This window comes from Lipotes vexillifer, unplaced genomic scaffold (assembly GCF_000442215.2).
Source record: "Lipotes vexillifer unplaced genomic scaffold, Lipotes_vexillifer_v1.1 scaffold1329, whole genome shotgun sequence".
Taxonomy (NCBI): domain Eukaryota; kingdom Metazoa; phylum Chordata; class Mammalia; order Artiodactyla; family Lipotidae; genus Lipotes; species Lipotes vexillifer.
The window spans coordinates 683743-697596 of NW_006797566.1; the positions used below are offsets into that span (position 1 = coordinate 683743).

Genomic DNA, 13854 nt, shown 5'->3' on the forward strand with positions numbered 1-13854 from the left:
CCGTTGTGGCCTTTCCCGCTGCGGAGCACAGGCTCCGGACGCGCAGGCTCAGCGGCCATGGCTCACGGGCCCAGCCGCTCCGCGGCATGTGGGATCTTCCCAGCCCGGGGCACGAACCCGTGTCCCCTGCATCGGCAGGCGGGACTCTCAACACTGCGCCACCAGGGAAGGCCCTCTCATAGACTCTTTACAGAGCTTATTGCAAATTCCTGCACAGAAGTAGTTACCTCTCTACCATAGGTTAACAACCCATTAATGTTTTCTGGTTTTGCCTGTGCTTTTTTGTGTTACGATGAGGATGAATCTGAGAAGGTAACACATCTCAGCTGCTTGAAGAACTGCAGTACCTACCGATACCAAGAATAGCAGTTAAAATGCTTATTAAGATCTGACTGCTTCAGACTCTTCCTTAAAGGCTCCAGCTTCCAGCGTGGGAAGCTTTACACCACACCGATGCCTACGTCCCTCCCCCAGAGATTTGATTTAATTGTCTGGGGTGTGGCCCAGACATCAGGAGTCACTAAAAGCTCCCAGGTGACTCTAATGATCACCCAGGATTGCAACTCAGGGCTGTGGGCTTCCCTCTTTCTAAAGTGTTTGGATCGATTGCCTGGGCACCCACCCAGGAGACTTAGAAGGCCTCAACTATGGACCACCCCTCACCACAGGTGCCAGGCCAATGTGACCATCGGGCTGCCCACCAAGAAACCCATCCCCGACTGTGAGATCAAGAATCGCCCTAGCCTCCTGGTGGAGAAGATCAACCTATTTGCCATGTTTGGAACCGGCATTGCCATGAGCACCTGGGTCTGGACCAAGGCCACGCTGCTCATCTGGAGGCGCACCTGGTGCAGGTGGGGTCAGCAGCAGCCTGTCCTGACCCTGCTGCCTTGTTCTCTCAGCCTCGGCGTTTGTTAGGCTTTGTCTGGTCTCACGTGTCCCAGCACAGCCTTGAGCAGGTGTGATTTCTAAGGGCCTGCCCTGAGCAGCCGAAAGCGGCCTTTTCTGCGGCTCACCACTGCCCCCTGGTGACACCTCCTGTCCTTGGGAGGATGGGCCAAGGGCTGAGCCAGCTGCCGGTGTCTTCTAAGAGTGGAGTGATTTGAGAACGGAGCGCAGGAGCCCTGCATTCTAGGCCCCCTTTTTGGCACAGAAGGCCTCTACCCCTCAGGGTCCTTGAGGCCGTCTGGAGGCTCCTTTCCCGGCTGGAACGGATCCGCTGGTCTTTTGCAAGATTTGAGGGGAAGCAGCTGCCCCTCCATACCGCTTCCTCCACCCTTTCCGCCCTCAGGTTGACGGGGCAGAGTGACGATGAGCCCAAACGGATCAAGAAGAGCAAGATGATCGCCAAGGCCTTCTCCAAGCGGCGCGAGCTGCTGCAGAACCCAGGCCAGGAGCTCTCCTTCAGCATGCACACTGTCTCCCACGACGGGCCTGTGGGTGAGCTTCCGCCCCATTCCCAGTTGCCTTCTAGGCTGGTGTGGCCTCATGGACTGTTTGGAAGGCTGTGAGGAATGGCTCCCTCCTCTCTCTCACACACTGGTCCTCCAGTCCCCACCCTGCCCCCATCCCAGGCCGCTCTCCCCTCTCTGTTCCTGCCCCTGGATCTTGCTTGCCGGTGCTCTGGTTCCAAAGGACTCATCTCCCTCGCCTTCAACCGTCTTCTCCAGCTGTTCTCCTTGGGCTACGGGAAGTCAGGTTCCAGGGACTGGATTTCTGGCCTCTCGTGAGGCCCCTCTCTTCAGACTGGGAATGGGTAGAGATTGCTGTGTTCACTAGGGTGGGCTTTCTGTGCTAAGTCGAGTGGGAGCCATGGGTTGGGGGATGGTGAATGATGCTAAATAAGGGAGGAGCGGTCATTGTGGGGGCCTGGGCCGTCATGGTACCTTATCCTTTCCTTCCGTCCCCACAGCGGGTTTGGCCTTTGACCTCAATGAGCCTTCGGCCGATGTGTCCTCTGCCTGGGCCCAGCATGTCACCAAGATGGTGGCCCGGAGAGGAGCCATACTGCCCCAGGATGTGTCTGTCACCCCTGTGGCAACTCCCGGTATGGGGTTCCGGCTTCTGTAGGAAGGTGGGGGACGGAGAGGCTGGAGGTTCCTGGGACTGGAGTACCAGGGGCTGCCAGCAGGGGAGGGGAGGGAAAAGCCTTGGAGGATCTGAAGTGTGGGTTCCTGAGCTAAAAGAGTAGGGCCCCGAGGAGAAAAGGCATGATGTGGACAGAGTTAGGGTCCCAGGCTCACGTTCTCTCTCCCACTGTCAGTCCCCCCGGAGGAAAAAGCCAACCTGTGGCTGGTTGAGGCAGAGATCTCCCCAGAGCTGGAGAAGCGCCTGGGCCGGAGGAAGAAGCGGAGGAAGAGGAAGAAGGAGGTGTGCCCACTGGCGTCGCCCCCTGAGCTCCACCGCCCCGCCCCGGGCCCTGCCCCCGCCTCCAGTGCTGTCCCTCGACTGCCCCAGCTGCCCCGGCAGAAGTGCCTGGTGGCCGCGGGTGCCTGGGGAGCTGGGGAATCCTACCGACAGGGAGCCTGGACCCTGGTCTCCAACCCCTTCTGCCCAGAGCCCAGTGCCGCAGCCCCCATGGCCTGGGCGCAGGGCCGACGGCAGGGGCTGGGGCCCATTCACTCCCGCACCAACCTGATGGAGGCAGAACTCATGGACGCGGACTCGGACTTCTGAGCCTGGAGAGCAGGACCTGGGACAAGAAGGAGGAACAAATACCGTTCGGAGGCTCTTCTTCCTGCCTGAGAGTGCTTCTCCAGGGTCTCCTCTTCCCGAGAACCTGAGGGCCCAGTGCCCTCCCAGGAGAGTTCAGTATGTCTGGCTCATGGCAGCAGGACTGTGGGAAAGAGCCCTGACATCTCCACGGACAGGCCTTACCCGGGGCGGGGCCCTGGAGCTCAGGGTCCTTGTTTCTGCCCCACCTGGCTGGCAGCGTCAGTCTCCAGTGGGGGTCATGGGGTATGCAGAGCTCGTGGTGGGCAGTAAATGTGCAGGCAGGGGTGACGGCACTCAGAGTGGGCTGTGGTGACCAGCAAGGCAGGCTGTCCTTTTCGGTGCCAGTGGGTGCCCTTCCCTGGCACTCTCAGACCAAAAGTGTTGCTTGTGTCATTAGCCCTTTGTCCATGGGAGGACAGAGCTCCTTTCCCTCTCTTCAGGGTGGTTGCGGGGCTGGGAGTGCTTACTCCCAAAGGGCCTGTAACCTTTCTTTATAAAAGTGTCCAGCTGGCTCCACTCCAGGCCACTAAGCCACCCTGGGTTTTCCTGCACCCTTCCTCCCCTTTCCCATTTCAGTTCAACCAGGCCAACGTCTTCCCGTTTCCTGTTTGTTGATTAGGGCCCAGCATCGCAGCATTGTCTGTCCTGCCCCCAAACCCCACCCCTTTGCTGCTGGGCTCCATCTCCAGGTGAGAGATTGATTCAGCTATGGAGCCTGGTGTGGCAGAGAAGCAGTGAGTGACGGGGAGCCTCTGGGCCTCCAAGAGATGCATGTTATCTTTTCCTGTATCTGTCCAGTGGGGGATGGATCCTCTGACTTGAGGGGCTCCCCTGGGAAGCTGCTGACACTTCAGCCAGGCAGAAAAGCTTCCTTCAACTTCCACAGCCAGTGGGTGAAGAATTTCCCACCTCCCATAACCCCCATCCGAGGCCCCAGTTTCAAGAACCAGACAGCAGGAAGCCTTAGCAGCTGGCTGGGTTCCAGATCAGGGGGTAGGGATAGGGAGACAAAATATAAACAGTAAATAAAAGGTTTTTGTATAAACTCTTGATGTGCTTCTTTCCATAGGCCCCGTCTTGACCTGTTTACCTGGTGCTGATCTAATTTGTCTTCCACTTCCTCTGAAAGCTATTCTGGAAGGCCAAGAGCTTGGTGCTAATGAGGTCACAGCTGACAGATGTCAGCTTAATGTGCTGGCTGTCCTTCCTGGCCAGTTGGTTCTATATAAGGACAAAAGCTCTGGCCACAGCTGCCTCACTGGGCATTGATCATAAGACGAATGAGCAAAGAACATGCAGCTTGTCCCTGGAGTGATGAATGGAAGCAAGTGTCCCCCTGCTGGGGAGTGTCGGTGGGCATGGCTCCTCATAGCAATCCTGCGCCCCCCTCTGGGGACCTCTTGCCTCAACAAGGGATGTCTGTGGGACCAGGTGCGTTTGGATCCACAGATTCCTCCTTTGGGCAGTCAAAGGAATCCGGCTTCCCTGAGAGAAGGCTGCTAGCCTCACTTCCTCCAAAAAGATGTCAGTAGAAAACTGGAAACTAGGCTCAGGATCCTGTGGAAAGGAGATCTGTGTACGAAAGGGGATGGTACCCACAGACAACTCAGAGGGTATTGTGGAGTATTAACCATGCTTGTTTGGGGGTGTAGCTCAAGTGATGGGGACACAAGCAATTTGCCCAGAGCCAAATTCCAGGGGAAGAGGAAAGGGATCATCTTCTAGGTACTTTACATGTGTGTAATGGTAATACTGCTAATAACGGCTAATTCTTAATCAATGCTTGCTAGCTCTCTTCTAAGTCCTTCGTATACCTAAGTGTATGAAGTGCATAAGGTGTATACATATACCTAAGTATATACCGTAGCACAACAGACCTAAGAGGCACTGTTAACACCCCCAAGATACTGAGGCACAGAATGGTTCAATAGTTTGCCCAAGGGACTTCCCCGGTGGCACAGCGGTTAAGAATCCGCCTGCCAATGCAGGGGACACAGGTTCGAGCCCTGGTCCGGGAAGATCCCACATGCCGTGGAGCACCTAAGCCTGTGCACCACAACTACTGAGCCTGTGCTCTAGAGCCCGTGAGCCACAACTACTGAGCCCATGTGCCACAGCTACTGAAGCCCGTGCGCCTAGAGCCTCTGCTCCGCAGCAAGAGAAGCCACTGCAATGAGAAGGCTGCGCACCGCAGTGCAGAGTAGCCCCTACTCGCCGCAACTAGAGAAAGCCCGCGTGCAGCAACGAAGACCCAATGCAGCCAAAGATAAATAAAATAAAAATAAATAATTTTTTTTTAAAAACCTACAAAAAAAAATAGTTTGCCTGAGGCTACAGAGTAAGTGATAATGCTGGGATTCCATCAGAGCCATCGGGCTCCAGAGTGACCTGGCTCTTGGCCACTGCAGTCTACTGCCTCTTGTTTAATTTAGAAGGATGAGAGGAACTAGTTTTCTGTAGCAACAAACTCAGTGAAGCAAAATGACTTGCCCACAAACTCATAGCTAGTAAGTGACAGACTCTGGGTCCAGGGCCTTCCTGACTGCAATCCAGACCCTTTCTACTCTCAGTTCTGACCTTTGGTTTTTCCTCCTGTCCAGGTTTCCCCTGCTGTGTTCCCTCTGGCCACCCTGTGCTTGCTCATCTTGTTCGTTCTTGACATCACTGCTCCTCTCAACAGTAGTACAGCTAATTTTTTTCTTTTAAAATCGAAGTATAGTTGATTTACAATGTTGTGTTAGTTTCAGGTGTACAGCAGAGTGATTCAGTTGTATATATATATTTCTTTTTCAGATTCTTGTCCGTTATAGGTTATTACAAGATACTGAATATAGTTCCCTGTGCTATACAGTAGGTCCTTGTTGTTTATTCTGTATATGGTTGTGTGTATCTGTTAATCCCAAACTCCTAATATATCCCTCCCCCGCCTTTCCCCTTTGGTAATCATAAGTTTGTTTGTCTGTGAGTCTATTTCTGTTTTGTAAATAAGTTCATTTATATCATTTTTTTAGATTCCACATATAAGTGATATCTTTTGATATTTGTCCTTCTCTGTCTTCCTTCACTTAGTATGATAATCTCTAGGTCCTTCCATGTAGCTGCAAATGGCATTATTTCATTCTTTTTTGATGGCTGAGTAATAGTCCATAGTGTGTGTGTATATATATGTACCACGTCCTCTTTATCCATTCATCTGTTGATGGACATTTGGATTGCTTCCACGTCTGGCTACTGTAAATAGTGCTGCTCTGAACATTGGGGTGCATGTATGTTTTTGAATTAGAATTTTCATCTCTTACAGATATATGCCCAGGAGTGGGATTGCTGGATCATATGGTAATTCTATTTTTTGTTTTTTAAGGAACCTCCATACTGTTCTCCATAGTGGCTGCACCAATTTACATTCCCCCCCAACAGTGTAGGAAGGTTCCCTTTTCTCCACACCCTCTCCAGCATTCATTGTTTATAAACATTTGGGGAGGGGCAGTGCCATGCAGCTTGCATGATCTTAGTTCCCCAACCAGGGATCCAACCCAGGCTCTGGCAGTGAAAGCGTGGAGTCCTAACCACTGGACCGCCAAGGAATTCCCTATTTGTGGACTTTTTGATGATGGCCATTCTGACTGGGGTGAGGTGATACTTTATAGTAGTTTTTATTTTCATTTCTCTAATAATTAGCAATGTTGAGCATCTTTTCTTTTGCCTGTTGGCCATCTGTATGTCTTCAGTAGTAGAGCTATTTTTAAACCTTTATCAACAGCAGTATGCAAAACAAAAATGATCAATGTTGTCTAATGATCTTTTCTGAAACAAGGGGAAATGTTCATTTTCTTTCTTCTTTTTATCTCCATGTACATTCCCTCCATCTCTTCTTTCTTTAGTAGTATTACTTATATAAAGGATGGGGAATGGGGTATTGGGGGAGTTTATTCTGGGCTTTGAAAAGCTGAGAAATGTTACCCTTCAGTTTGACTGTGGAGGCTGATAGATTCTGTGACCACTAGAGGGCACTGTGAGCCCACCTTTTGTGAATGCAGACAGGCAGCTGTTGGAAATCCGTGACTGTGGACACTCCCACAAACCAGTTGTGCATTGCAGTATTTTTATAGGAGGGCCAGATCTTGGGACTGAGCAATAGTGGCCACTTTCCTACCAAAACTCCTGAATTAGACCCCTGGAAGAAACTCCTCAGGGTCCAAGAGGAGCTTGGTTTGGGGGACACCCTGTGGCTGTGCTGCTGCCCTGAGGTCTCCGTGCTTTCAGCCCTCCAGCAGGCTCTGCCCTCAGCTGCTCCATTGGGCCCCCCTTACACTCAAACTCAGTCATCCATCTTCCCAGCTTGTGAGGCCTGCCCCTTTTGGTACCAGATTCTTTTTATTTTATTTTTTTTTAACATGTTCTCTTTTGTCTGAGAGGTCTGCATAAACACTGCTTTTGAGCAGTATCTTTAGTGAAGGAAAATGAAGCATAGCCTTTTTTTTTTTTACATCTTTATTGGAGTATAATTGCTTTACAATGGTGTGTTAGTTTCTGCTTTATAACAAAGTGAATCAGTTATACATATACATATGTTCCCATATCTCTTCCCTCTTGCGTCTCCCTCCGTCCCACCCTCCCTATCCCACCCCTCTAGGTGGTGCATTCTTTTAAGTAGTATGTCCACTGCCCCAACCTTTCCTCTGCTTGTGTGAGTCATTTTTTAATCTAAGAAATTGAAAAGACAGAGAAGCACAAAGAACAACCTAATAATAAACACCCACATTCCCACTACTCAGAAATAACTTAAAAAAAACCATTTTATCATATTTGCTTCCAGCCTACTTTTAAAAAAGAAATATAGTGTGACAGATTTAGCTATAAAGTCCCCTTTGACCAACACTCCTGTCCCATTTTCCCTCCCACTTTCCCCTTCCTCCACAGAAAAACAACTGTCTGAATTTAGTAGGTTTCCTTCCAGTCCATTTTTATATTTTCATATGTGCAAATGAAGCTATGCATCCATAAACTATGTATTGCTTTTGTCTACTTTTATTTTTTTAATTATATTTTTATTGAAGTATAGTTGATTTACAATATATTAGTTTCAGGTGTACAGCGCAGTGATTCAGTATTTTTATAGATTATACCCCATTAAAAGTTATCACAAAATAATGTATATAATTCCCTGCTCTGTACAATATAGTTTTGCCTGCCCTTAAAGTCTTTTTTTTAAGTTAATTTATTTTATTTTAGGCTGCATTGGGTCTTCGTTGTTGCGTGTGGGCTTTCTCTAGTTGCGGCGAGCGGGGGCTACTCTTCATTGCGGTGCGCAGGCTTCTCATTGTGGTGGCTTCTTTTGTTGTGGAGCATGGGCTCTAGGAGCATGGGCTTCAGTAGTTGTGGCGCACAGGCTTAGTTGCTCCACGGCATGTGGGATCTTCCTGGACCAGGGATTGAACCTGTGTCCCCAGCATTGACAGGCGGATTCTTAACCACTGTGCCACCCGGGAAGTCCCTGCTCTTAAAGTTTTAATTTTCATCTCAATTATGCATGATATAGTTTGAAAAGTCAAATAGTTCTACAGGTCTTGTTGATTAAAGCAGCTATCTCAGTACCCCATAATTTCCTGTTCCTGGGAGCCAACCACTTTATTTTAGATGATCCTTGTGATATTTACTTCCATATGTCTGAATAACATGATAATGCCATCTCTTGAATGTTCATTTTAGGTGTTATCATTTGACCTCCCAATATAGAGAATATGGATTTAGCTCTTTTTCACTCTGCCTACAAGGAGGGAAAAAGAGATACTGACAGTTTTGTTTGTTTGTTTTGTTTTGTTTTTTGCGGTACGCGGGCCTCTCACTGTTGTAGCCTCTCCTGTCGCGGAGCACAGGCTCCGGACGCGCAGGCTCAGCGGCCATGGCTCACGGGCCTAGCCGCTCCGCGGCATGTGGGATCTTCCCAGACCGGGGCACGAACCAGCGTCTCCTGTATCGGCAGGCGGACTCTCAACCACTGTGCCACCAGGGAAGCCCAATAGTGACAGTTTTGAAAGCTAGAAAGCAAATGAGTGGCAATTTGGCAGTCTCGAAAAAGCTAAAATAAAGTTTTAGCCAGCACTAGGGAAAACTTATATTGCAGCACCCCTAAAAGTCACTGAATTGGAGGCAGCAGGTACTTTAGAAGGTAGAAATGAAAGCAGCAGGATTGGTTTCTGATCCCCTACCTAACTCTGAACAGTGAGATGACTGCCCTTCCCAACTTTGGCTGCTTGTCAGTTCATTCTCTGGAGAAGGCAAACAGAGGGTCTGTCTGTAGTATTTGAAGGCTTTATATTCTGGCTTCCAGAAGTTCATTTTAAGAAGTTCAGTATATTTCTGACTCTTGAACTGTTGTAAAAATGTTCCTTGATCCACTCCAGACATCTGAAGGATCATCTCTTTGTCCCCAGGGTTTTGAAATTTAATAGTGATATGTATTAATGTAGGTTCATTTTCATCTATTGGGCTGGCACCTAGTGGCCCCTTTCATTATGGAAATTCTCCTTTTTCAGTTTTGGGAAAATTTTTGAGTTATTTATTTGAATTCCCCCCTCCCACACCCCCAATTTTCCTTGTCACTTCTCTGGCACTCCTATTATTTGGGTGTTGGTCTTCTTGGACTGACCCTCTAAGTCATTTTCTTTTTTTTTTTTGTGAATGGTATTTTTTTTTTAATTTATTTTAGTTTTGGCTGCATTGGGTCTTTGTTGCTGTGCGTGGGTTTTCTCTAGTTGTGGTGAGCGGGGGCTACTCTTCGTTGTTGTGCGTGGGCTTCTCATTGTGGTGGCTTCTCTTGTTGCGGAGCCACGGGCTCTAGGCATGCAGGCTTCAGTAGTTGTGGTGCATGGGCTTCAGTAGTTGTGGCTCGCGGGCTGTAGAGTGCAGGCTCAGTAGTTGTGGCGCACAGGCTTAGTTGCTCCGTGGCATATGGGATCTTCCCGGACCAGGGATTGAACCCGTGTCCCCTGCATTGGCAGGCGGATTCTTAACCACTGTGCCACCAAGGAAGCCCTTTCAGTGATTTTTGATGAGACATGTCTTCCATATTGACAAAGTTTTTTTGCGAATTATGAGATCAGCTTTTCCAGAAAACTGCGGCTACCCAATGCATTGTACCTATCATGTTAAGACGTGCACTGGACACAAATATAAAAACCACGACTAACACAAAGTTGTAAATCCACTATACTTCAATTAAAAAAAAAACTATGAAATAAGCCACCATTACTCAACAATCTGAGCAAAGATAAACTGCATCTTTCCTATTTTTAAATTCTTCCTCCTTTTTTTTTTGGCAGTGCCGTGTGGCTTGTGGGATCTTAGTTCCCAGACCAGGGATTGAACCCAGGCCCTTGGCAGTGAGGGCACAGAGCCCTAACCACTGGACAACCAGGGAATTCCCAATTTCTTCCTCTTTTTATTTATTGAGTTTTTAAAAATTTCTGCTAGTATGCTTTCATTTTAAAGGTCTCATGTTTGTTTTCTGAATGTTCACTTCTTTTTTTTTTTTTTTTTTTTTTTTTGCGGTATGCGAGCCTCTCACTGTTGTGGCCTCTCCCGTTGTGGAGCACAGGCTCCGGACGCACAGGCTCAGCGGCCATGGCTCACGGGCCCAGCCACTCCGCGGCATGTGGGATCTTCCCGGCCCAGGGCACGAACCCGTCTCCCCTGCATCAGCAGGCAGACTCTTAACCACTGCACCACCAGGGAAGCCCTGAATATTCACTTCTTGAAATAGCATGTTCTTTCACAAATAAAATATCTTAAGTCTCAGGATATTGATGATTTTTTTGGGGGGGGGTCTTGATTTCTTCTTGATGCATAGCCTCTGTTTCCTCCCAGTTGTTTTTTTCTGCTTGCTTATGTTGATCTCTGTCTTCCATATTAAAGGTTTTCTTGTATAACTTGTGACTTTATCTACTCATACTTAAGAGTGTAGCACTAAGTAGTTCTCTGGAAACTCTGCGAACATGGGTGTGGTCTTCACCGAGGGTGATCTGACTGGCCTATTTCCTTGGGGAACTCTCAATGTTATATCTTCAAGTTTTCTCTCTTGGACTGGTCAGATTATCTTAGAGAAGTTCTTCCAGTCTCCTGCATGGAAGATACATTTCTGCCTGCCAGGGTCTGGAAGCTGAATGAGCCAGGTGAGGGAAGAGGACCTGTAGTCTAAATATTTCATAAACTAAATAGTTCATAAACTTGTGCTTAATTATCCTGTTTCCATTACGGTATTTCCATCTTCAACTGTGCCTTGTGTCCCTCAGTAACAAAGACGGCGGAAGCAGCAGGTGTGTAGGATAGAGTTGAGAATGGGTGAAGAATGTGCCCTGATGTTTGGCCTCAAACAGTGGATGGTGCCTGGATAAATAAACGATGAATATCAGTTTCTTTCCAGTGCTCCAACTCCTTATGTTTTGTAACCACATCCCACTGAAGAATTAGTTCATCCCCTCAGTAATCAAGTCTAGTGGCCGTCCAGGTAGGCAGCTGCTGCCTATGAGCTTCAACACAGGCCAGGTGGCTGTACCACAGCTCCCTTGCGCATTAGGGGGAAGAAAGAAATCAGTTATAGAGCCGCTAATCTCTTCTCTGACAGCTGGAGGATGAAGCTCTAAGCTGGTTCTTTATAATAGGAAGGAAATTCTGAAAGAGTGGGAAGAGAAAGCTTAAGAAGCCCTTGCGTCTGGTGGACTTGTGGGCTTTGTGGAACTGGAAGTGCTCAGATGCCTTCCAACTCACAGTGTTAGGCACAAGTTTTTGAAGGCCAGGATACAAGAGATTCCATTCAGTGTAGGACAATTCCACAAATGAACAGATTTCCAAGATAGCAGTAGCACAGGGAAGGAGATCAAGGCAGGTTATTTCTCCCTCTCCTTGCCAGGGGAAAAATAGTTGATCCAAAGACTAGATGTCCAGTGGCCTTCTGGGGTTGTCAGGGCAATCACTCTCTGAACAACCATAAACTGTAAGATCCCCTTTGCCTCAGTTTCTCTGAGAATGGAGAAGAAATGACCTACCCCATAATCTGTCACCCAGAGTCAATGGTATTTTAATGTATTGCTTTTTTCAAGTATTATTTACATAGTTAAAATCGAATAGAATGTGCAATTCTGTTTCCTGCTTTTTAGCTTATTATTTTATCGTAAGCATTTATTTCCCTTCATCATTAAAAGAAGTTCTTGGCCAACTGAATTTTAAAGGTTGTAACCATTCCTCTGTTGCTGGACATTAGTATCAGATAACTTTTCATAATTAAAAATAAAACTGCCATACATGTCTTCGGGTTTACACCTTTTAAAATAAATTTAAAATTTTAAAATAATACAGAAAAGTACAAAGTAAAAAAAAAAAAAACTCACCCCAAATCCCATCACTTAAAGAAATCACTATTCATATTTTAGTTAATATTCCTCTCTGCTGATACACTTACCTGAATTTCATATTATCTCCCTGAAACCAAGCAAGAGTCTGCGGTGCCCTCTCGGGTGCTCCTCCGTGTCACCTGTTTCTTGTTTGTAGTAAAGACAAAAAAAGGCTTTAATCTCCTAGGTCCTCCCCAAATTCCAAAGAGCAGGCTCAAGCATTAATAGGACAATAGAGTCACAGGACATAGTTCCAGTTCCTCCTGAAGGGATATAGATAACAATCTGATAGGTATCTTTGAGTTCTACAGAAACTAAGACCCCTACCCATATGGAGGGTAGTGACTACATGCATGTGACCACAAGCATGGGTACCCTAGACTGGTTGGAGCCAGAAGGTTGAGATTCCGGAGACATCACCCTGTTGCTTCACCACCGACCAATCAGAATTAAGTCACACATCCTGCAGCCCTAAATTTTGTCTATCAGGGAGGTCGGGCTTTTTGAGCACTAGCTGCCTGTTCTGCTTGGCACCCTGCAATAAACTCTTCTCCGCTCCAAACTTTGACATTTTGGTTTACTTGACTTCATTGTGCCACTGGCACACGAACTTGGGCTGGACATCTATTCGAATTAACAGGGCAGGAATTCCCTTGACGTCTGGTGGTTAGGACTCCGTGCTTTCACTGCCAAGGGTTCACTCCCTGATCGGGGAACTAAGACGCCGCAAGCTGTGTGGAGGGGCAAAAAAATAATAATAATAATAAAAAAGAGGGAATTAATTAACAGGGCAAAAGAATTGGCCTTATTTAAGGCAACAGGTAATTTTTTAAAAATTTAATTCAATTTATTTAGGCTGCATTGGGTCTTCATTGCTGCGCACGGGCTTTCTCTAGTTGGGGTGAGCAGGGGCTCTAGGTGCTCAGGCTTCAGTAGTTGTGGCTCTCCGGCTCTAGAGCACAGGCTCAGTAGTTGTGGCCCACGGGCTTAGTCGCTCCACAGCATGTGGTATCTTCCCGGACCAGGGGTCGAACCTATGTTCCTTACACTGGCAGGCGGATTCCTAACCACTGTGCCACCAGGGAAGTCCCCAACGTGTAATTCTTTAGCCTTTAAATTTTGACTTAGTGATACCTAACTTCTTTTTTTGGACTGATGTTAAATTCCAAGCTCAGAATGTTCTAGAAATCACTACAGTAGGCAAGGTCCTAATTTATTCCTTCTAAAAACAGCCATTAAAGTTCGGAAAGCTGTTAGGGTCCCGATTTCATTGATGCAGAAAAATCAAGTCACTTTAAGCCGTAAGTCGGCGCTCTCCCCACGTGACACCTCTTTTCCTTTAAATGCCTGCTCACGTGATCTTAGACTTGCACCCTCGGAGGCAATTTACAATGTTAGGGTAGAAAGTCATTCCTCCCCCACCTTCCCAACCCTAGGGTTTCTAGCGTTCGTTTCCCGGAAGCCGCAACTCCTCTGGAGACTTTCTCTTCCTCATGTCGTGTCACCGGTTGTCACTCCTTTCCGTTAGTCACCGGCACTAGAGCTCCATCTCTACTACAGAATCCCGCTTGCTGGAGGAAGATGGATTGGGACTACAACTCCCAGGGGGCATCGTGCGCCCAGCCCTTGGCGGCGCGCAGTGGTGGTCGGGGGCTGAGGTCCCACTGTCTTTTCGCCTCGTGCGGCCCAGAGCAAGCGCACTACAGGTTCCGTGGCTCCACGCGCGCGAGCGAGCCAGGGCGGGGCGGGG

At 48.0% G+C, this 13854-nt stretch overlaps 1 protein-coding gene across 1 annotated transcript in view; it reads left to right on the forward strand.

Moving 5' to 3' along the window:
* The window catches only part of SMO (smoothened, frizzled class receptor), a 21256-nt gene extending 17458 nt beyond the window's left edge, over positions 1–3798 (forward strand). The window contains exons 9-12 of the mRNA XM_007469703.1: positions 669–854; positions 1292–1440; positions 1913–2047; positions 2264–3798. Coding sequence (XP_007469765.1) covers positions 669–854; positions 1292–1440; positions 1913–2047; positions 2264–2676 — 883 coding nt within the window. The 3' untranslated portion in view covers positions 2677–3798. The remainder of the gene's footprint in view (positions 1–668; positions 855–1291; positions 1441–1912; positions 2048–2263) is intronic.
* The last annotated feature ends 10056 nt before the right edge of the window (positions 3799–13854 follow it).